The following is a 21,327-nucleotide window of genomic DNA, read 5'->3' on the forward strand; positions in this document are numbered from 1 at the left end:
AAACGCAATTGTCTGTCGTTTGGTCTTCCCTTTTCGGTTCACCAACGAAACAATCTGAAAACTATTGTTTCACGATCCCTACGGGTCAGAGGGACGGTATGAAGGTAGTAAGATGCTTGTGAACATGTCGCATCAAGGTGTATCGGATAAATCTTGCTAGCTCGCTTGACGAAGAATACTAGATATCCTCTTTTGAGAGTTTCGAAACACCCCCTCAGCCGACAGCGACCATTCCTAGCTTTGACTAGCTTCAGGTCTTGAGTTTTGCCTTCTGATTCTCTGTCGATATTTTCTTTTTTTTCTACTTTTAGGTAGTACCCTCCTTCTACAGCCAGTTCAAGCTCACGTTTGAAGAATCAACTTGATGGATTTAAGCTTGCGGACTCCTTGCGCTGCTTGACTACTGTCAGGATTTCAGAACATTGGTATGTACGCAGATCGGACCTATCTTCTTCCCCAGTCTTTAGCATGTGCGTGGATTGCGTGGATGCACAGCGCTTGGGCCACTTGAGGGAAACAGGACATTATGGTGAGTGTTTACCGGTGTTTTGTGAGTGTTTTACGGTAATTTCACAGTCGTTATGACTTAAATAAACATCCTAAAATCTGTGATTTTGATTAAAAATGTACATGTACTATGTAGCGCTAAGTAATAAATTAAAATTAGCACAAGGCCTATTGGGTTTTAATACAGTAGGTCTTCTCCCATCTCTTAGGCTTACATTTTTTACGATAATTTATTAGAGAAGGGATGTTTTCAAGCTTACTACAGGCGGTGTTTATTGAGTACCATGGCACAATCAGTACAAAGCTTATTATTTTAAATGGTATCGTCTGGTTCAATGATTATTGAAGCTATACCACCCCTCCCACTCCCCCTCCCCCTCTGGGGATTTTCTTGCTTGATGTTCTATGCACACGGAAAGAGAGAATTTCCCACCTTGAGAATTTTTAGAACAACTTGAAAATATTTATCCTGGTATTAAAATAACACCTGAACTTCTAGAAAACAAAAATGGTTTGGAACAGAGCAAATAAACTCCCAGCAAAAACACACTTCCTCAAAAGTTGATCATGCAGGTGAACAGTGGTGTCTTTTTTATCTTTCAATAAAAATGTAAAAAATATTTGCTTGCCTACAGGAAGATCAAAATGTTTAACTCTCAGTATATTTTGCAAACATTATAATGCAAAAATGTTTGAAACAAACAAATGAATTCCATTGAAACAAACATAATTTCCTTTTGAAGGTAAGCTTAAACATGCTCCCTTAAATACTGTTAGAGATTTGGTCAGCACAAAATGCAGACTGCAGACTGCAGACTAGGTATAAAATGTAGACTAGGTAAAAAGCGTAGACTGAGAAGAAAGACTGTTTTTTCATCAAATAATGATAACCTGTCATTGTATAACTTCCGAATTAAGTGCCATGCAACACTTTTCTGTCGTCATCTTTGACCAAAATTTACATTATTAATTTATTGGGTATTATTCATGGCCCATTTCTGTGTTCTTATTTTTATACTAAAATCGGGCATGCACAGTGTGAAGGCTATGTCAAGGCTTTAAATTCTATTCAAGAAAGAATATGGCCAAGAGTAATCCCCAACCTGGCAGATGACCGCAGAAAACACTTGCCTAGTAATCTATAAAATGACATGCTACAGCATGTTATTGCTTATTACACGAAAACAACAGTATTTAGTCTTAGTCTGCATTTTGTACCTAGTCTGCTGTCTGCATTTTGTAGTAACTGGTTCAAAGTGATTCCAACACTTAGTTATTTTCGTGTTGTATTTGTTCTGGGGTTGGAAAGAACAAGAACTTACCCACACATAATCTAAGATAAGAACTCATGCTAAACTGGATGTCCCTGAATAAATATTGATTGAAATAAAATAAAGACCACACCTTTTATTGTCTAATGGATCTGTAAAGTTGAATCCTAATGTGTGTTTGATGTTAATCGTTTTAAATTTAAGAGTGCTGACCTTGAAATCTGTGACATTGACCCTGTGGTTAGAGAGAAAGGAAAAGCATTTCGCTTTCGGAAGACCCAGACAACAACCACAGCTGCTATAGTTCGTAAGTGTAAATGAACTAGTGGAATACACGAATTTTGTGCAAGTACCACTAGATTTTTCTCTTTACACAGTATGTCTAATAACATCGTTACCACCCACTTAAAGTGAATGTCAGTAAAAATCAAAGAAATTTTCTAAAAATGTGGCCACAGTTGAGAAATTGCTTTTGTTCATTCCTTGCCAGTTTGAAGGTAAGTAACTGGAGGAAATCAAGTTTGTTTTTTGAAATATTCAATATAACGGCAGAAATTCACGAAAAATGGTCATTGCACCGAAGGCTCAGGTTTCACTGCCTGATAATCCAAAATTTTAGACTTTTCAGCTTATTGCTACACAGATGTTTACATCACTGTGAAACATCCTCAACTTTAAATGTATGCATTGATTCTTCCTTAATCAAGATATAGTGATTATTTTCTTTTCTTGGGTTTTCTGAGCAAACTGAGCCCTGATTAAGTAAACAATGTGCCCAATGGAACCAAGCAGGTTTAGCTTGTTCTGATGCAGTCAGCAATGAATAGTTGGAAAAACTTGAAGGATGAAATTTTTTTACTGATTATGGTTGACCAAAACACTGAAAAATGCAAACCACATTTTCTGGATAATACTGTCTAGTCCCTCAATTCAAAATTAAACTGACCAAAACCCCAACATCACCGTAGGTTCAATGTGAAGTTTGGTATTTATTATTAGGTAATTAAAACATTATTTTGTTTACAAGGTTCTGTTTCTAGTTCATGAAGTTTTTCCTTGTCACTGACAATAATGTACTTTTTTTTGTTATTCACCCTTATTTAGTGAAGATCGACATGGAGAAATTGCTTATAGTTTTAGATGAGGAATATGAGGTAGGTTTCTGTAAGTGATCAACACAATTTCTGCTTAGAGCAACAGTACACTGTCAACCTTAGTAATTTTGGTAAAAAAAGGTTGTCTGCGTACCAGCCAAGTGGGCCATTGGGCCGGAGCTTTTATTACTCCGGTTTCTGTAGTATGACACGACTAGGAGTATTTCTGCTCCCTCCAGGATAGGATGCTGGTCCATTGCAGCCAGTTACCCCCAGCATTAAGTTCGTGGGTACCCATTTATACACTTGGGTGGAGAGAGGTACTGTGAGAGTAAAGCGCTGTCTTGCCAAAGAACACAATGTAATGTCCCTGGCCGGGGGTTGAACCCAGACCTCTCTATCTGGAGGCAAGGGGACTAACCATGACGCCACGGTACCTACCCTGAGTTTTTTTGGCCATGCACAAAATTACCTTCAATTACCTTCAAAGCCTGTCTGCTTGTGTTCCCACAACATTTCTCTTTCTCCCACACTTCCACTCGTGTTTCTATCACTTGATATATCTAGTAGTAACAAGGAGAACATGTTTCTATATCTTTTAGAAAATTCCGTGACGAAAAAAAGAAAAAAAATCTTGTTTACTTTGATCATCAAAATGTAAATTCTCTTTGCTTGTGCCATCAATACGTCAATGTTCAGGTTGTACTAGTTCTGTGTTTCTATCGAGTTTAAGTATAATGCTACGTCTAGCATTCTATCACGAATGCTGTTCTCTGATTGGCTATGCTACTCACTTTCTATTCTGTTGTAGATAGTGAGTAGCGTACCAGTGTGTGCTCGTTAACAAAATGATGGCTTCTTGGCATTTTCGAGCTGTCTGTGAGGAGGATTTATATGAATAATGTTGAACAACTAGTAGATTTATACTAAATCAATTAGATTACTCGCTCTCAATTTCTTTAGCTATCATGCAATAGAAATCTCAAGCTCATAGTCTCATTATTGTTTAACAAAAACATGATTTTAAACCAATCAGTGCACGTATTTTCTTTGGTCTGTTTTGTAATAATATTAAATATGCATACTTTTGCGAAGTCTTTGGTCTCCATAGAATTAATGGGGGCTCCTTTATATATCTTTTTCAGGATATTTCTATCGATGATCTTAGAGAGGAACTACCTGCACATCAGCCACGGTATCCTTTCATTGAATAACTAATATCAAGATTTAGCCAAGGCTAAAAGTGGAACTCCCATAAAATACTGTCTACAGTAATCATTAACATGAAACAATAACCTTTAAAGAAATTCACCAAATGGTATTTCACTACACTAAGTGAATTGAACAAACAAATTGAGGACGTTTTCGCAAACACAAACAATATTACATTAGCAACTGAAATAAATATTTCAAAGAGGTGTGGTTTTGCATTCAGTGTGTTCAAGTTAATTATTCTAAGTTGCGAGCAGTCTCACTTTTGCTCAAAAATCTGTGGGGAAGAATGCAAAGAAGAGTGCAGCAAGTTAGTGGTGGGTCATGAGCATGTGAGCGTGATATGTGAAGCCGCAAGCTGCAAGTGGCTTGGGCATCGGAAGAAGAGCAAAAAAGAGACTGCAATTTATGGTCTCATACAACATTTTGAATGCCTGTCACTCTGGTGATGGAGTAATTCTATTGGTTTGTGCTACAAAGTTATGAAGCACATCTGTCAGTAACCTTTATAGGTGACATGCAATGCATTCTTGGAAAGTTTGTCTCCTACTGTTCGACTCCTATGGTTTGTGACCTTTGCACATTTGTTGTAGTCTTTTGAATTTTGATCTCTCAACAATTTATTAGTTTTATGCTTCATGCTTGTTTACTGTGGTATTAAGAGGATTTAAAGTAGATTAATTGTCGGCTGATAGGAATTTCAGTTTTTCACCTTGAGCAGTACAAGCTTCATTAGTGTTGAACCATTCATCAGATCTTACCAAATATAGTTTTGATCAACTTGCAGAAAATATTAGACACTGGAATGTCATATTCAAAAATGGGCAGAGGTGTCATTGATGCGAGCTGTCAGAGTAGTATCCAAAATGTTGTATGAAACCATTGCAGTCTCTCTTTTCGCTCGTCTTTCGATGCCCACATTACTTGTCTTGATTTAAATCATTCACTTATTAAGTAGCACTTAAATTCCACAAGTAATTCAGTAGCGTGACTGCTAGGTGTGTGTTAAGTTCTGAAGTTTTAATGAACACAACAAGTGCAATGCTACATCGGGCACAATTGGCAGACCTGATCCAAGAGCACGTAGATCTGACATAAGAGCACATAAATGAGGCTACTAATGTACCCAGACCCTTATCGACGGGAGTACAAAGTACACCACTGTGTATTGTTTAATAAACAATTTATCTATCTATCTATTGAGTTTCATGTTACGTTATTGTATACTGATTACCAGTATTGTTATTCTCAGTTTTCTAGTTGCATTGTAATTTCTCGAAAGAAATAGAAATGTTTTAAAAACCCTTTGCCCAAATGTTTCTTGTTGCCCCCAAAAAGCTGGCTTGCCCAAAATTTTGGGGGGACTGCACCCCCCCCCCCCCCCCAGCCCATATGCCTATGCTTGCTCTTATGTAACATTTCACTTTGATTTGGTTTAAATTTTGTGGCTGTATGATTGATGTTGACCACTATACCTACGGTGACAACGTAGCCCAAATTTTTTGGAATCGATAGGTTATCAGGTTTTCTTACCTGTGGTGCTCTGCGGGCATAGCTTCACCATTCAAAGCTCAGCTGTAATAAATTGAAAGGGTGCTTGGAAAAAAGCCCTAAGTGACTCTTGATCTCATGCCAACTTCTCCTTTTCTGTACAGGGAAGTGAACAGCAATTTGCTAGGAGAATCTTGCAGTATATCAGATATCACTTAGGGTCTTTTTTCATGTACCCCTTCAATTGTAATGTTTTCCTTAATTGGATATTGAAGCTATGTGTTGTACAGTTATGTCCAAAAACATGATGATGGAAGAGTATCATGTCCTCTCATTTTTATTTTCATCTCTCCTCAAGGTAAACGTAATGTGTATAAATATATTATGAATTGTAAAGCTCTAGTATTGATTTAGCATACTGTAAATCCTCGAATAAGCGCCCTGGGCACTGATTTCAAATTTAGGAGAAGAAGGGGGGCGCTTAATCGAGGGGGGCACTTAATTGAGGGGGGTGCTTGTTTAATTTTTCCCAAATCATGCACTGACATGATCACTTTTTAAATACATCATCTCCATGCAAACAACAACACTAAGCTCTTTATCAACGTAAAAATCTGATTTTAGAGTTTAGATCACAGCACCATTAGAAATTCACGTGGTCACAAACTGAAACAATACACAAATCTAATACTACAAGATGAAAACTATACATCCTTTGTTGTCTCATTACTCGTCCACAAAATAGGGGGAGTGGAGGGGGGTGCTTATTCGAGGGGGAGCGCATATTTTAAATTTTGGCCGATAGGAGAGGCGCTTATTTGAAGGGGGCGCTTATTCAAGGGGGGTGCTAATTCGAAGATTTACAGTATGTAAATAGTGCTATAAAAATTATTAAATTATTATTATTAATTGTTATTATTTTATCAGGTCAATATGGTAGACAAGTTCCTCTTTCATGCCACCTTACAGAATTTAGTATAAATTGACAGGTTAAATACAGACAGATTTTTGTCAATTATTGATCTATTTATAAAACCAAGGTGTGCTCAGTCTCAAGAAGCAGTAAATTGTGAGCACTCTTATACATAAAAGTGTGTCACGGACAAGATTGGAACCTCATGTGCACTCGGGATAGCCCACTTGTAAGGAGACCTAACCCCATGTAATGAATTGTTTATTGACCAAGCTTTTGTGGTCAAGATGCCTGGATATTGGCCTCTAACCTTTTTTTTAAAGTGCTCTAGTAGCTTACCTTGACTGCATCTCAGTGTAGATGCATGCAAACAGAGGTCTTGGCCAATATCTAGCCATCTTAATTCTTACTGGTTGTTTCATGCTACACAAACTGGAGGTAAGAGCCCATTCACACCAGCTAAACTGGTTGAACTAAATCAAGTAAATGTTTTTTGAATCTTCCAATTATGCTTTACAGTCAATTTCAAACCACTGTGCTAACATATTTCAATCAAACGGGTTTTTACGTAATTTTTTAAGTTGTAGGGTACTCATGGTATGAGCAACTAATTTTTAACCTTGTTTAGTTAAACCACTTTTAAACATTTTTAACATGTTGGTGTGAACGGTGTGTTTTAGTGATGGCACTGATGTTATATATCTGACCTCTCTTATCCAGTTGGTGGGAGCAGCTTTTTTAGCTTAGATTGTAATAACCAGTGAAAATGGTCTTTTTTCATTAACAGGTTGCAAACCAGAACTGCAAATGACATACTCTGGTTCCAAGAATTCCCTTGTTAAAGAACTTCAGATACCCAAGGTATAATAATTTTTTTCTCCCGTGATAATAATAATTATTCTTATTTTTCACATGCGAAACAACTTGACCTGTTGTTGACAGTGTCAACAGAAGCCTGTTTCATTGCTAGAACTTGAATAGGAAGGTACTCATGGAGACAGTGCTTATTTTGCAAGAGTCTCTATTGAAATAAATCACTCACAACCCAAAGTTTAAACTACATGACTGCACATGTGGTGCTCTAGGCACTAATATTGATTGAAATGGGAGCAAAAGAAAACAAGATTGATATTGTGTAGTTTGAGAAAATATACACACCTCTCCCATGGAAGGGATTTTTTCCAAGACCTCCTCAGCCCCTCTGGAAATTCCAATTAAGCTTGATACATTTCTATAAGTGTTTTGGTCTTAGAGACCCCCCCCCCCCCCCCAGAAAATTCCAATCCCTTCTGTGAGTGGAGTATGGATATTTTCTGGAACTACACATTGTAACACACCCTTATTAAAAAAAGGGGCATCAGAGGGGTTTCAAATTGTCATGAGTGTTGTAAAACTGAAACCAAATTTGCTACTCTGGCCAATCTTATCACAAAGGACAAAGACAACCCAGAACTCAAAGTAATTGTTGTAGCTGATGAAAGTGCGCGAAAACCTCTGAGTGAGTCACAATTGGTTTTGGTTTTATTTCTGATGACATGAAAAAATGGCGCGGGTTTTTTAATAAGCCAATCACGGAGTACGGTTACTGTAATGCAAACCAATTACCTTGTGACACTCAAGCAAAAGCCTTTCTACTGGAAAGCAATTAAAGTTTTTATGGGGGAATAGTAGGTGCTCTTTATAAAGAATACTTTGTAGGGGGAGTGGGTATTTAAATGAGGGGGGAGTACTTGTTTGTAGGAGGGCACTAAAATAAATTGTCATGGGAAACTGGAAGCCCATCAGTACATGTAGGAGTGTACAACTCCCATACTGAGCTTATGTCAGATGAATTTTGATTGTGTAGTTATTAGTAACTTAGTAATTTAAGTAATTGTTCCTGAAAAGCCCCATTGGGGAGGTAACAATAAAGTATGTATGTATGTATGTATGTATGTCACAGTATTTTACAGACCAGTCTATTTTTAGGCTTCTTTTCCCGCAAAATAGATCAGTTCTGGTTTATATGAATGCGCATCGATAAGGAAAAAAAATGGCAGATCTTAATCTTCCAGTGAAATGATGATGTCAGTTACAAATTAAGTCCCTGCTTGTGATTGGTCATCGAGGTTCCTTTGGGTGTCTAAATTTGTATTAAATTTAAACTAAAAATAGACCGGTCTGTGAAAACACTGTGACAGGAATATAGGGTAGTTATATGTTACACACTCCTAGTGATGGGCTGCTGGAGACCACAAATTATAAAACCAAATGAGAAACAAAATGAACTGTCAATAGTTTTATGGTTAGTAGTCATTTTGTACCAACCTATTGCAGTTTATGGCCAATATTTTCACTACTTTTTTCTGTGCCCAATTTTGGTGCTAAATGACAACAAAAGATGAGTGGTCAAAGTAATACATCCCTTATTACTAAATCCTTTATGAATAAATTGTGAGGGTTCAATAGGACTCTTGTGGACCTTGTACTCATTTCTCCTATTTTTTCCAGCCCCTGCAAGGCTCAGATAATAATATTAATATATAGATTTAGGCCAGCCTAAAAGCGTAGCTCCTGGGCCTGGTTGTTCAGAGTCCGATTAAGCTAACCCAGGAAAAGGTAGAATTTTGATTTGAGTTTTGTAACTTTGCGGTGAGGTTTTCTACATATATTGTTTGGCCTTCCGTGTTGAGTTTTAATAATCACCATATACACAAAACAAAGCAGTAAAAAACATTTGTGTAGAAGAAAATGCTATAATTCATTAACTTTTAATCCTGGGTTAGCATTAACCAGCTCCCAAACAATCCTGCCCTGTTTTCAACAAGTTAACCTGACATGAACCCACGATCCAATTGAAAACCAGCACTTGGTCAGCGGTCAACTTCAAATAAAATCTGTCCTCAATGAGCTGTAAACTTGAGCCCGCGATATGGTCACATGATACTGGTCAGTGGATACCTTGTTTTGATAGGTGTCAATTGATCATAACATGGATGTCCAATATCAAAGAACTACATGTACATGGCCAAACAAGGTTGCATATCTGTCAAACTATTATTTGGAGTCTGGCCGTCATGTTGCGCGACTCCATCATTGCCGTCGCCGTCATGCGTACACGCCTATGAGCAATACCGCTAGCCATGTTAGCCATGAGAAAATCAACTTGTGGGTTTCCTTTTCTTTCCTATATGAGTGTGGGGCTCCGCTTGGCGGCCTGCCGGAGCTCCGCTATTATGCATTTGGCAAAATTCACAAAACACGGAAAATGTTTATCACTGCACTTTGTTTTTCAGGTTTTTGAGTTAAGGTCTGTAGAAGAAATGACTGAGGAATGGCTACTTGAGAAACTCAAGTTTTTCCGTTAAACTATCACATTTAAGATGGCTGGCAGCAATGATTATTAGAACCGTTATTCAGCATTTCTTTGTTTGATTCTTTAGATCAATACTATGACTCCTTATCAGTAGTGGTACAATAATATTATTACTATCATTAGCAATGGTTTGAAAAAATTCCCAATCATTTGTTTTTGATATTATAAGTTACCTATAGCAAATAGTGTAAACTGCTATATAGACTCCTTCATTTTAGCTTTAAATGCTTGTAACTCAAGAATGACTCTGGTGACCCTGTTATTTGTCAATTGTGGTAATCGTTGATTTGTAATCAACTTGCCAGGATTCATCTTTTCGCAAAGTTGACACAAAATATTACATGGGGGCTGCAGGTTCAGAGCCACCTTAAACTTTTCAAAAAAAATAAGGTTACTCTGAATCCCCTCCCAGAAGTTTTTTTTCCAAACCAGGCAAAAAGTTATATTTTAACATGCTGATTACAGTTGGTAAAAAATTGGGTCATCTTATCGAGTTATTGAGTCTTGTTGAGTTCTATAAAGCACACATAGATAAAAACATTTGCATAGTGCCAAATCCACTAATTGTCCATGGCACTTCACATTAAAAATTATTAGAAAGCTGGAATTAAGGGTGTTTTTTATGGCTTACTGTTGATGTTGTAACGTTTTGAATCAAGAAAATGACCAATGATTGGGCACTCGGTTGAGGCTATAATAACAGCATCTGAAAAAGAGTGGTAGTATTAATTCATCAAAGAGGTGCTGAGAAATGCTGGAAAACATTGTAAGCACCGGCCTTTACTCAGGATTACAAAGTAAAGACTTAATCTGTAATTTAATGACAATAGATTTCATCATTTTCGAAGAGATAGACTGTTATGAATTTTACTTGTTCTAAGTGGAAAATTCTTGCCACAGGTTTGTATGTGACCTTTTTCTCTCGCACTGATATCAGTTTTGTAATAATAAAATTATTAAAGTTTGTTTAATGATTGTGTATATGCACAATCATGTTAAAGTGGCTACATCAGTGTCCTTTAGTTAGTTTCTAATTAGTTGTAGCACTTAAATCAAGGGAATGATAGTTTACTTCAGTAGAGAAACAGCAGTATAGGAAATGGGGTTACGAGGACATTATACAAAAAAAAGGTCTTCCCAACCCTCTAGAAATAAAAAAAAAAATACCATTCTTGGGCCTCAACTCGAAAATGTCAGAAATCAGTTTTTTCGCTCTTTACCAACACATGATGCCATGCGAAGCCAGAGCCTGCTTCTTGGCAGCGGAGGCCAAGGCAAGTTTTTGCTTGCAAAAACGCAGGGGATGTGTCGAGCAGGGGATGAAGAAGTAGATCAGCTCTAATCACGTAGGCGGGAAGAGTCATAGCGAGGAATTAGCTTTAGCTAATCCGCAAGCAGTTTCGCGTAGTGAAAATGAGGATGGAGCGATTTCTAATGTGTCATAAAAAAAGTGATGATCACTATTAAACCATTACCATTCAAATGATTACCATTTCATAATCAAATTAGAGCATGTCCGCTCGTGAGCAAATTTCATGTCTCCTAACCCTCTAGAAATCAAAAAATAGCCCGCCATTTGAAAATATATTTTTGAATAAAAAAGTCTTCCCAAACCTCCAAGAATCAAAAAATACCCCCACCGTTTCAAAATCATGGCTTTCCAATTTAACCTACTTTTTTTATATTCTTCTGAAAATCAAAATTTGCTTCCTTATTGATTCAACCTCAAACCAAATAATCATTCAGTCAACCCTCAGTCACAAGTCTCTAAAAAGTACATATGAAACTACCCCCCCCCAAACATACTTAAAGAAAAATCGACATTAATAATTGTGTGGAATGGAAAATAATAAGATGAAAAATTATATAAAAGAATCTAACTATAATTTAGTAATAATGAATAAATCAAATTTGAAGAAATTATCTAAATCTCAACTTAATGAGTTATTAATTAAAAAGCAAAACCAGTTCCAAAACCTCGTATTAAATCCAAAAAAACCTGTTGCAGCACCACGCAGAAGTGTTAAACAAATGGTGAAGGATTATGAGGAAAACATAATTGAACCACCTGTTGCAGCTCCGAGAACAAAAGTAATAGAATTACCTATTGGCTCAGCTATCTTAAAGGTAGAAAAACCAATACCTAAACCAAGAACCATTAAACCCCCAGTTCCTGCTCCAAGAACCCAAATAAAACAACTTCAGCCATCTTTAAAGGGATCTGCAAAAACCTTTAAAGTTGGTATTAAATTTAAACACGATCCACTCGCTCAATTGAATAATACAGCTTTATTCATTGAAAATTACCTCAAACAAATATTGAAAGAAAATAAGGGCTTTAAATTTTATCAGACTCTGGAGATAACTTTCAAAAAAATGAAATATGATGAATGCAAAGATTTAATTTCATTTGATTATAAATAAGCTTTTTCAATAGTAAAATAGCCACTGTTACAAATGGTAATCAAGTAAATGAAGTAATTAAATTATCCATTCAGCAGATTCTAAAAAAGATAGGTCAATGGTTAAGTGAAGGATCGGGATGGACGATAGAATCAATATTATTAATAAGCATTATTTGCAGATTGTTAATTTTTTTTTACTATCTGGCAAGTCATATATTCAAATTCCAAAAGAGCTGAGAAATTCATCAAAAGGTTTGATTAACATTAAAAACTAGTGAGACAATCTCAGATAGTGCAGAGCGCAATTGATAGCTCTGGTACAGTAGTCCCATAAGTACTCACCCCTACTCGGTTCACTTCCGGTTTGTGTCTACCTTGGTAGTCTGCTACGGCTTCTCCCCTTTGCAGTGTGTATGTTTCAAGGTTGTATTTTCATTCAAGGTCCAAACATTACGCACAAATTAATTACTACTGGTGCTTTAAGTTGATTTTCGTTCATTTTAAATTCAACAATACGCTGAAGCAGCAAACGTGACAATTTAGCTCTTCACGCCAACTTTGTAACTTGATACTTTTGTTTTCCTCGCAAAGCCATGTAATATGAAACCCCTGTTTTCTCCAAAACATACGGAAGATGTCCTTGTTTTTTGGAGATAAATGAAAGAAAGTTAAATATCTGATGTAGTGATGAAGAAACGGAACAGAGACGATGTTTTACTAAAAATGCAAATTTTTACCGATGAACAAGAACTAATTTAATTATCAGATAGTCACGAATTACCACTTTCTTTTTCTGTTGCCACCTTTGTTGTTAACAATAAAACAATTCAAAATTAACACACAACGATATTGATGGCTGAGAAGCTTTTCAACGAAAAGTATTGAAGATAAACAGCGCTACTTGGCCGATATGAATGAGTCTCCTCAAAGACTGATTAAATTAATTTGCGCTTTCATTAGGTGCCACGGCGTCTGCAGCAATATTTGAGCACTTTCCTGGTCTCTTTTGTTACAAATTCACAATTTGCGGAGTATTAACGCCACTAACTTGAGAACTTTTTGGTCTCTCTTACAGACACAATTAAGGCAAGAAATAAACAAGTCGCTTAGGAGAAGCAATATATTTGAACTCTGACAAGCACACTATTGTAGATTGAAAACAGCAGATGATATTTGTTGAACGGACCTGTTTGTAACTCTAAAAGCTACGCAGCCACAGTAACGTTTCACTTTTGCAATAAAAAGGGACAACTGGCGCTACCTGAAAAATAACTGCCGTCCTTGGTCACATGACACGATATATAAAATACTGCGTGTAAAGATAGTGTATAACACTAACAATGCTAGAACGCATGCGTCTTACATGTTGAGCTCTACCATAAGGAAAACCACTCAACATTTGTGCGTGATTCCGTATGCAATGTATCCTTCACCTAATATAGAAGCCACGAACCCTAACTAATCTACGCATGCGTTTAGGGCAAATTGGTTTTGTTCTAAGGAGAATGGTACCACAAGGAGAGCAAGGGGTTACCTGAAACAAATATATAGCTTTGCGATGTTCAAAGTTAAGCGACGGCGATGGAATGTGTTTTACGTAGAGTACACATGCACCTTTCCCACCCTACTCCCATTACTTCCTTGCCTCTAGACTAATTAATTAATTGAAATTAATTAATTAAACAAACATTAAAGTTTACACCTTAGCGCCATAGGGCCATAGCGCCATAGCGCCTTAGTTCCTTAGCGGCAGGCAACCCCCATAACCATCCCAATAGTGCACTCTGCACTAATAAAGATAATGAATGCTTCAGATGGTGTCATATTCGATATTTAAACCAGCAAGAAGTTCATCCAGAAAGGATTAAAAAATTCGGTAAAGAATATATTAATAAGTTAGATTATTCTAACATTGCATTTCCAGTTAAGTCAATGATTACAATAAGATAGAAAAGCAAAATCAGATCAACATTTATGTCTTTGGTTACGAAAATAAACAAGTATATCCAATTCATATAGCCAAAGAACGATTTGATGATCATTTGAATCTTCTTCTGATAACTGACGAAGACAAACAACATTATGTACTATATAAATTAAAGATTTTAATCAGTTTATGTTCAATCAAACGAAACATAAAGAAAGAAAACACTTCTGTATGATTGTACTGTCTTCAGTGTTTTTCATCAGAATATGTTCTAAACAAACACAAAACAGAATGTTTGGTTATTAATGGTGAGCAAGCTATAAAAATGCCTCAGAAAGGTGAAAAATCATGTTTAAGAATCACAATAGACAACTAAGAGCACCGTTTGTTATATATGCTGATTTTGAAGCAATAACAGAAAAAGTGGATTCTTGTAAACCAAATGACAATGATTCTTATACTGAAGCATATCAAAAACATACAGATTGTGGATATGGTTATAAAGTAGTATGCAGTTATGATGATAAATATACAAAACCAATTCAATATTGCAGAGGTGAAAATGCAGTTTACAAATTCAGGGAAAAAATTTTAGATGAAGTTAAATTTCAAAAAATGATTACATACAAATTTCATAAACCGTTAAAAATGACTAAAAAAGATGACGAAAATTTCAAAAAAGCAAAAGAATGTCATATTTGTAACAAAAAGTATGATGATGAAGACAAAAGAGTCCGAGACCATTGTCATGAAGCTTGTAACCTTAATTTTAAACTAACTGATAAAATACCAGTCATCTTTCATAATCTCAGAGGTTATGATAGTCACTTTATCATGCAACAGATAGGTCAAATAACCAAGAATAACACTTACACCAATAAAAAAGGTGAAGAACAAGAAATGAATATCAATGCAATTCCAAATAATGTGGAAAAATATATGGCATTCATGTTAGGTTATAACCTTGCATTCATCGGCAGTTTTCAATTCATGGCTTCCAGTTTAGACAAATTAGTGAGTAATCTACCAAAAGAAAAACTAGCCTTGCTAGTTCGTGCAATGGTGTCATCTCAAGGTTACAGATATATAATATGTAGAGGTCCACTACTAGTGGTTACTGAACTTACACGTAATTCCGGATCTAGACTGGTGTGTAGAAACGTCATGGTACTCAGGTTCAAACCTTGGCTGCAGCCTTTGTGATATTTGGAAAAACACTTAACTCCCACAGTCCTTCCCTCCAGTTGGGAGTAAAAAAAATAATACAGGGCACTAGCAAACTAAATGCTGGGAATGGCCCTGTGATGGACTAGTATCCAATCCAGCTAAAGGTAACTTCCGCATAAGAACCAAGTGGCCCATCAGGACAGTGCTTATCTCCCATTTCAGGAGCATGGAGGGACTATGAGTATTTCTACTCCCCCCTGGATGGGATGCTAGACAAGTCTATCGAAGGGTTTCCCTCAGCTGGCAGTCTAGTACCCATTTTTTATTATATGGCTAGCTCTGTGAGCAGGCAAGATGAATCAAATCCTGTGTTGTGATTGGCTACCCTAGCAGGCAAGATGGAGCTATCTTGCCTGCTCGGGACTACCTGCCGTGTCCCGCAAGAAAAATTTCCCCCAAAGCCAAATAAATGTTTTATTGACCAAGCTTGTTTGGTCAAGATGGCTGGATATTGGCCTCGTTCTTTCTTTGCGAGTTTATGAACCAAGACGGAGTCGAGAACTTGACCAATATCCAGCCATCTTGACCTCACCTTTGGTCAATAACCCATACATACACCTGGGTGGAGAGAGACACTGGGAGTAAAGTATCTTGTCCAAGAACACAACAAAATGTCCCCAGCCAGGTCTCGAATCCAAACTGCTCAATCTGGAAGCAAGCTCACTAACCAGCAGGCCACCGCACCTCCACTATCTAATCCAGGAGGAGTAGAAATATTCCCAGTCACTTCAGGCCACAGACACCAAAATAAGTTGAACAGAAACTGGCATAGACCAATGGTCACACTTCAACTCTTTGTTTGTTTTTAAGGTTTCAGTCAGCGTTGTCAAAGGAAGCTGGCTGCTGGCCAAAATTACCATCTACTTCATGATCTCAGTGGGTGAGCAGAGGTTCCTTCAATCTTCTTCGATCTTTCTACAAAAGTCAGGAAGAGGAAGCGCTTCCTCTTCCCAACTTTTCTAGGAAGATCGAAGGGACCTCTGCTCACAGGGTACTCTGTTGCGTTATTCTTTCAATTCTGCAAAATCAGCCACCTACTCCAACAAATAAAGCTTCCTACTTGAAAATGTGGTGGCAACCCTGGTTAAGGTAGATTAACTTAGGTTGGAAACAATGAATTATCATGGAACTAAAAATAAATGTAGACCTAAGACCCCCACCCCTCTGGAAATTCCAATTAAGCTCCATAAATCTCTTTAAAGTTTTTGGTCCCACAGAACCCCCACCCACCCCCTAGGAAATCCAATTCCTTCTGTGGGGAAGTATGGATATTTTATGGAACTGCACATTAGCCTCTAATCACTGTGGAGGTCCAACACAGTTTGTTTGATCAGTTTGACCATGTGAATTAACTCGGAGGTCAAATTGAAGCTGCCTGCTTCAAGAGATGCTTTGAAACTAGCCCAGATTAATTATTGAAATGTTTCTAACTTTATTACATAATATTTAACATTTGAGCCATAAAATACACTTCATTTTATTAGTGACAGAGATTCATGGTAGCTTTAAGCCAAGGTTGCAGCAAATAACTTGTGATACTGTGTAATGATCACCTCGATGTCTACAATATCAAGTTTGCGAAGTTCCAAAATCAAGGCAACCACATGCACTACAATATGAAATACAAGTTACTAGTCTAAAGTTTTTAATTTAAGTGTGCCACGCATGTGAGGAAGCATTTCATAACCCACAGCAACAACTATTCCATTTTGAGAGTATTTTGGCAAATACTACATGTACCTCAGTGACCATCAGAATTCTAAACATTAAACTAGACATCAGTTATTTTTGTTCAAAAGGCCTTTAAAAAAATTTCCAAAAGCCTTTCTGGGAGTCACTGCCTGATAGTCTGTACTCCACATAAACATTAGGGACCTTTAGATTGAGTATGAGTACGATTTTGAATTTCAAACCAGTGACATTTCTGGAGCCCTTGCTCTTCATGTTGGTTTTAGGTAGAGAGGGTAGCTCATCAGATGAGATGGGTATGTGATTTGATGACGTGAAGCCTGAAAACTAGAATTGAAAAGTCGTACTGTCTCATACTTGATCTCGTACTTGTGCTCAAATCTAAAGTCCCCTAATAATCCCTTTGCGACAACCGCCATCAACCCTTGCTAGGGTCCCAAGACCGAATGAGTTGAAAATCAATGCTGCATGGATGGATTTTGCTGTTGTCAGGACTTGTTAGACTCCATTACACCAACATAGCATACATCATCCTGAAATGAAACACAAGAAATTGCTTTAGCTTAGCCTGGAACTGGCATTTCACATCATTCTTTTAATATCATGCAGCGATGTTTGATGATGATTCTTGAGGACTGTGAATAACAAAGCATCTCAATTATGTTTTGTTGCCTAAAACATTAGACCAGTTAATTAGATTTATTTCAATTGTAGGCTTGAAAGTACTAAATCAACATAATTCTAATCAGTAGAGTGGCTGGCATTTCCAGTCAAAACAACAACAACAAAAAAATGATTGAAACAAGGTGAAAAGCAGTCCATTTAAGTAATGCTGTTAAGTCAGGATAAATCCTTTCAGTCTGTGTAGAATCAACAGTCACATACCTATAGAGATAATAAAAGAAGCACAGTAGAAAGAATGTCAGTTTAATCCACCCCTCCTTCTGGCAGCGAGACATGACATTGGCATTCATAACCTCTGTTGGGTCATAAAGACCAGGTACACTCATTACTGGCCTGTTAGAATACCTAAGATAGAATCAAAGCAAACTCATAAAATACATGTAGTTATCACAGCGTGTCCAGCAGCATGGTTGTTCAGAAAAATAGGGGAAAAGAAAATCATGATTGTAAAAACAGGAAATGTAGGAACTTTCTTTCAAAAAAATTGGAGAATCAATTAAACCACTTTGATGGACAGAGGTACATGTGTACATGTGGCCTCCCTACACCCCATCAGCTATTTTAGTTCAGTTCAGTACCACAAGTGTAGATATATAACAACACAAGCATCAGAAGCATTTTGATTTTAAAAGTTATGTACATGTACGTTATATAATTTATAAATAGAAAAAACAATTGAAGAGCAATCAGCAATCAATTGTAAAACTGATCCTTGGGAATGAATATTAAATTTTTCTTCCATCAAGACTACTGTTTCTACTATGAATTCATCAATTTGAATTCCCCGGTCTTAATTTACAACTGAACAACTCCACAAGTTTCACCTTGTTCAGAAACTATGCTGTCTTTTCAAAACTTCAACATCAAAGCAGCAGACAACAGCAAACACAACAAATCCTTAGTTAAGTTTCAAAACGACAGTTGTTAACTCTTAACTTTACATAAAATAACAGTTCACCCTTAATTTAACTTAAATTAAATGTCAGTTCATCTTTAACATGGCTAAATGACAGTTCACCCTTAATTTCATTTTCTTCTCAGAAACCAACTTTGAATCTCAGTGGACTCACTGGACTGTTGGTTCAAAAATCAATTTGCTACACAAATGCAGTAGAGTAAATTAAAATAGTATGCCGCTTAGTTTCTCCTTAGAGCAATGATGTACCTAAGCTCTTCTTTCCAAGCCAGATGATAAAAGCTAGAAAATCTTGAGATTTCTTTTTCAACATTATATGATGACAAAAAAAAAAAAAAAAAAAAAAAATTACAATAGCACGTTCGGTTACCTGTGAATATTGTAAATTATTAGAGGGAGATTAAAAAGGAAGGCTGTCCACTGGCCACCAGCCAGCAAAAGAAGACTTATGAACAAGTGTATTCCATATTCTGGTAAGACAAGCTGCAATAAGAATTTACAAAGAAAATAATAAGAAAATACCACTATTAGCAGGGCTCAAAAAAAAAAAAAGAAGTGCCGTCTGGTTGTCCAGGATACGCAGATTTTCCTGCTGGGCAAGTCACTTTTCATTCTCAATTGCCCAATGGACAAGGGATCAGGCAAGTAATTTTACAACTAAATAAAAATGTAAATTAGGACTTACCCAGGGTAATCAAAATTTGAAAGCTACTTGCCTGAAGAGCAAGCTGGATTTCAAGGTTTTTTTGAGCCCTGTATTACTATTGCTCTTCATCTTTAAATTTATTTATCTTTTCAGTTATTTTGAGGGGTAGCCAGCTGTACTTGTAAAACAAAATTCTGCCCTCTGTGAGTTCAAACGTATCAACACAGAGAAGGTCATTTGGAATTTTTTCTTGAGGGGGAGGGAGAGGGTAAAAGGATCTTGAAGACAAGATTTAAAGCAAAATTAATATGAAACAAAAACAGCAAAGAGGTAATAATAAACCACAAAGAAAAATTTTGTTTTCTTACAAATTAGAAGTGAATTTCTTGCTTAAATATCAAAAAATAATTAATTATTAATTATTAATTATAAATTATTACAGAAGTGAGGGCCAACTCTTAAGCCTATTTCTCGAAAATTTAATTCAAGAACAACAAGTTTAAATAATTTCCAAGTCCATGCAGTGTAATAAAAATGCTTAATATACAACCTTAAAAACTTTAGGAACCACAAAACCATTACTGTTGCAGGTGTATTTTCAAGTTACAATCCAGTTTATTAATTAGCAATGTTTCAAAAAGCACAAGTTTATTCAATATTGGAACTAGTACGAGTACCATAACTACTCTGGTTAGTTTACAATTTAATCTGTACACACAGAAATACACTTCGAAATGTCAATTGATTTTTAGAACGTTATATTTAACTCACCGGATTCAAACTATTGCACATATCGACTGGGTTCTTGTAGTCCGTTTTAAGGTCATCGAACGCTATAATCTATAGGAAATAAAAGAACTCAGAAACTGCAATAAATGTACGCCTACAGTGATTCACATATACTTACGTTCCAAATTGCCAAAAATATCAACACAATACTGATGAGAATCGCCAAAATAAAAGTAAAAACTTCAAACGACATTTCGCTTCATTTATCTTTGACACTTGTTCGCCAAGATGGCGAGGCCAGGTCACAAAGCTTAGTACCCAGTTGGTTGTTCTCGGCAAAAGACGGCGGACTTACGGATTATGGAAGAGACCTGGGTTTTAGCCCTGAAGGTAGGCTTACACCCGACTGGAGCAAAGTGCAAGTAGGAGAAATCCCATATAAAAAGTACGGGGGTGCTCATTGGAAATTTTGAAAGCACATGATCTCCTGTCATATATAACTTTTTGATTCAATACTCTAAAAGGTACCACAAAAGCTCATACTGTGGTCCTTTTGAGGCTGAACACCCGATGAGCCCCAGAGGGGGGGGGGGTACCCCCAGAAAAATTGGATGGGGGTGTGAGGCCCACTTTCCAAAACCCTTACCCTCTTTATGATCAGACCAAAAATTTGATACCCTACTTATGGCCATTGCGGCTGGCACAGTTGCCCTCAACATAATCTATGAAAGGCTTTTGTTGATGGTCTTGTTGATTATGTTGAAAAAGTAGCCTCTGAAAAAATACTTCACTTAAGACCAGAGTGCAAAAACCATACTGGCTATACCCTATCTGTGACCAAAATGGCTAACCACCATACCCTTTGGGACCACTACATAGCCCATATAAGGGAGTACCCCCCCCCCCCCCCCCCCCACAGGCATATGAGGTACCAAAACCACGTTTTTAACCCCCAAAAGGTATGACGAGAACCCTGGTCCTTTCTATATGGGAGTCTCCCCCCTTCACCCTGAGGCCACTGTCACAGTGATTTGAGCAGACTGAGACAAGTGAAATCATCCACACTTTGCCTGATAAATACTTTTTAAGTAGAATTGTGGATGATTTCACTTACCCCATGGTCAGTCTGTGGTATTTTATGCTTTCAGTGCTTTGGGTACCGCTACTGATTTGGGTACAGGGGTAACCCGAATCACTATGACACTGGGTAAGCGTGTAGACTGGAAGAAAGCTGGGTCTGGATGAGGTTAGCTATTGATCA

At 36.9% G+C, this 21,327-nt stretch overlaps 2 protein-coding genes across 2 annotated transcripts; one reads left to right on the plus strand and one right to left on the minus strand.

The window, feature by feature from the left end:
• Positions 1-361: 361 nt before the first annotated feature.
• LOC110043238 (glia maturation factor beta-like) lies at positions 362-10,850 on the plus strand. The gene is made up of 7 exons (XM_020748679.2): positions 362-529; positions 1,983-2,085; positions 2,883-2,932; positions 4,018-4,067; positions 5,851-5,933; positions 7,276-7,349; positions 9,764-10,850. The coding sequence occupies exons 1-7, from the start codon at positions 527-529 to the stop codon at positions 9,833-9,835; spliced, it is 435 nt and encodes a 144-aa protein (XP_020604338.1). The 5' UTR covers positions 362-526; the 3' UTR covers positions 9,836-10,850.
• Positions 10,851-16,814: 5,964 nt separating this feature from the next.
• On the minus strand, positions 16,815-20,373 carry LOC110043274 (protein cornichon homolog 1-like). Its single transcript, XM_089291638.1, has 5 exons — positions 20,245-20,373; positions 20,109-20,177; positions 19,062-19,174; positions 17,977-18,120; positions 16,815-17,624 (listed from the first exon to the last, which is right to left on the minus strand). Exons 1-5 carry the CDS (start codon positions 20,317-20,319, stop codon positions 17,600-17,602), a joined length of 426 nt encoding a protein of 141 aa, XP_089147764.1. The 5' UTR covers positions 20,320-20,373; the 3' UTR covers positions 16,815-17,599.
• Positions 20,374-21,327: the final 954 nt, after the last annotated feature.

This window comes from Orbicella faveolata, unplaced genomic scaffold (assembly GCF_042242905.1).
Source record: "Orbicella faveolata isolate gen_17 unplaced genomic scaffold, um_ofav_v1 contig_24, whole genome shotgun sequence".
NCBI lineage: Eukaryota > Metazoa > Cnidaria > Anthozoa > Scleractinia > Merulinidae > Orbicella > Orbicella faveolata.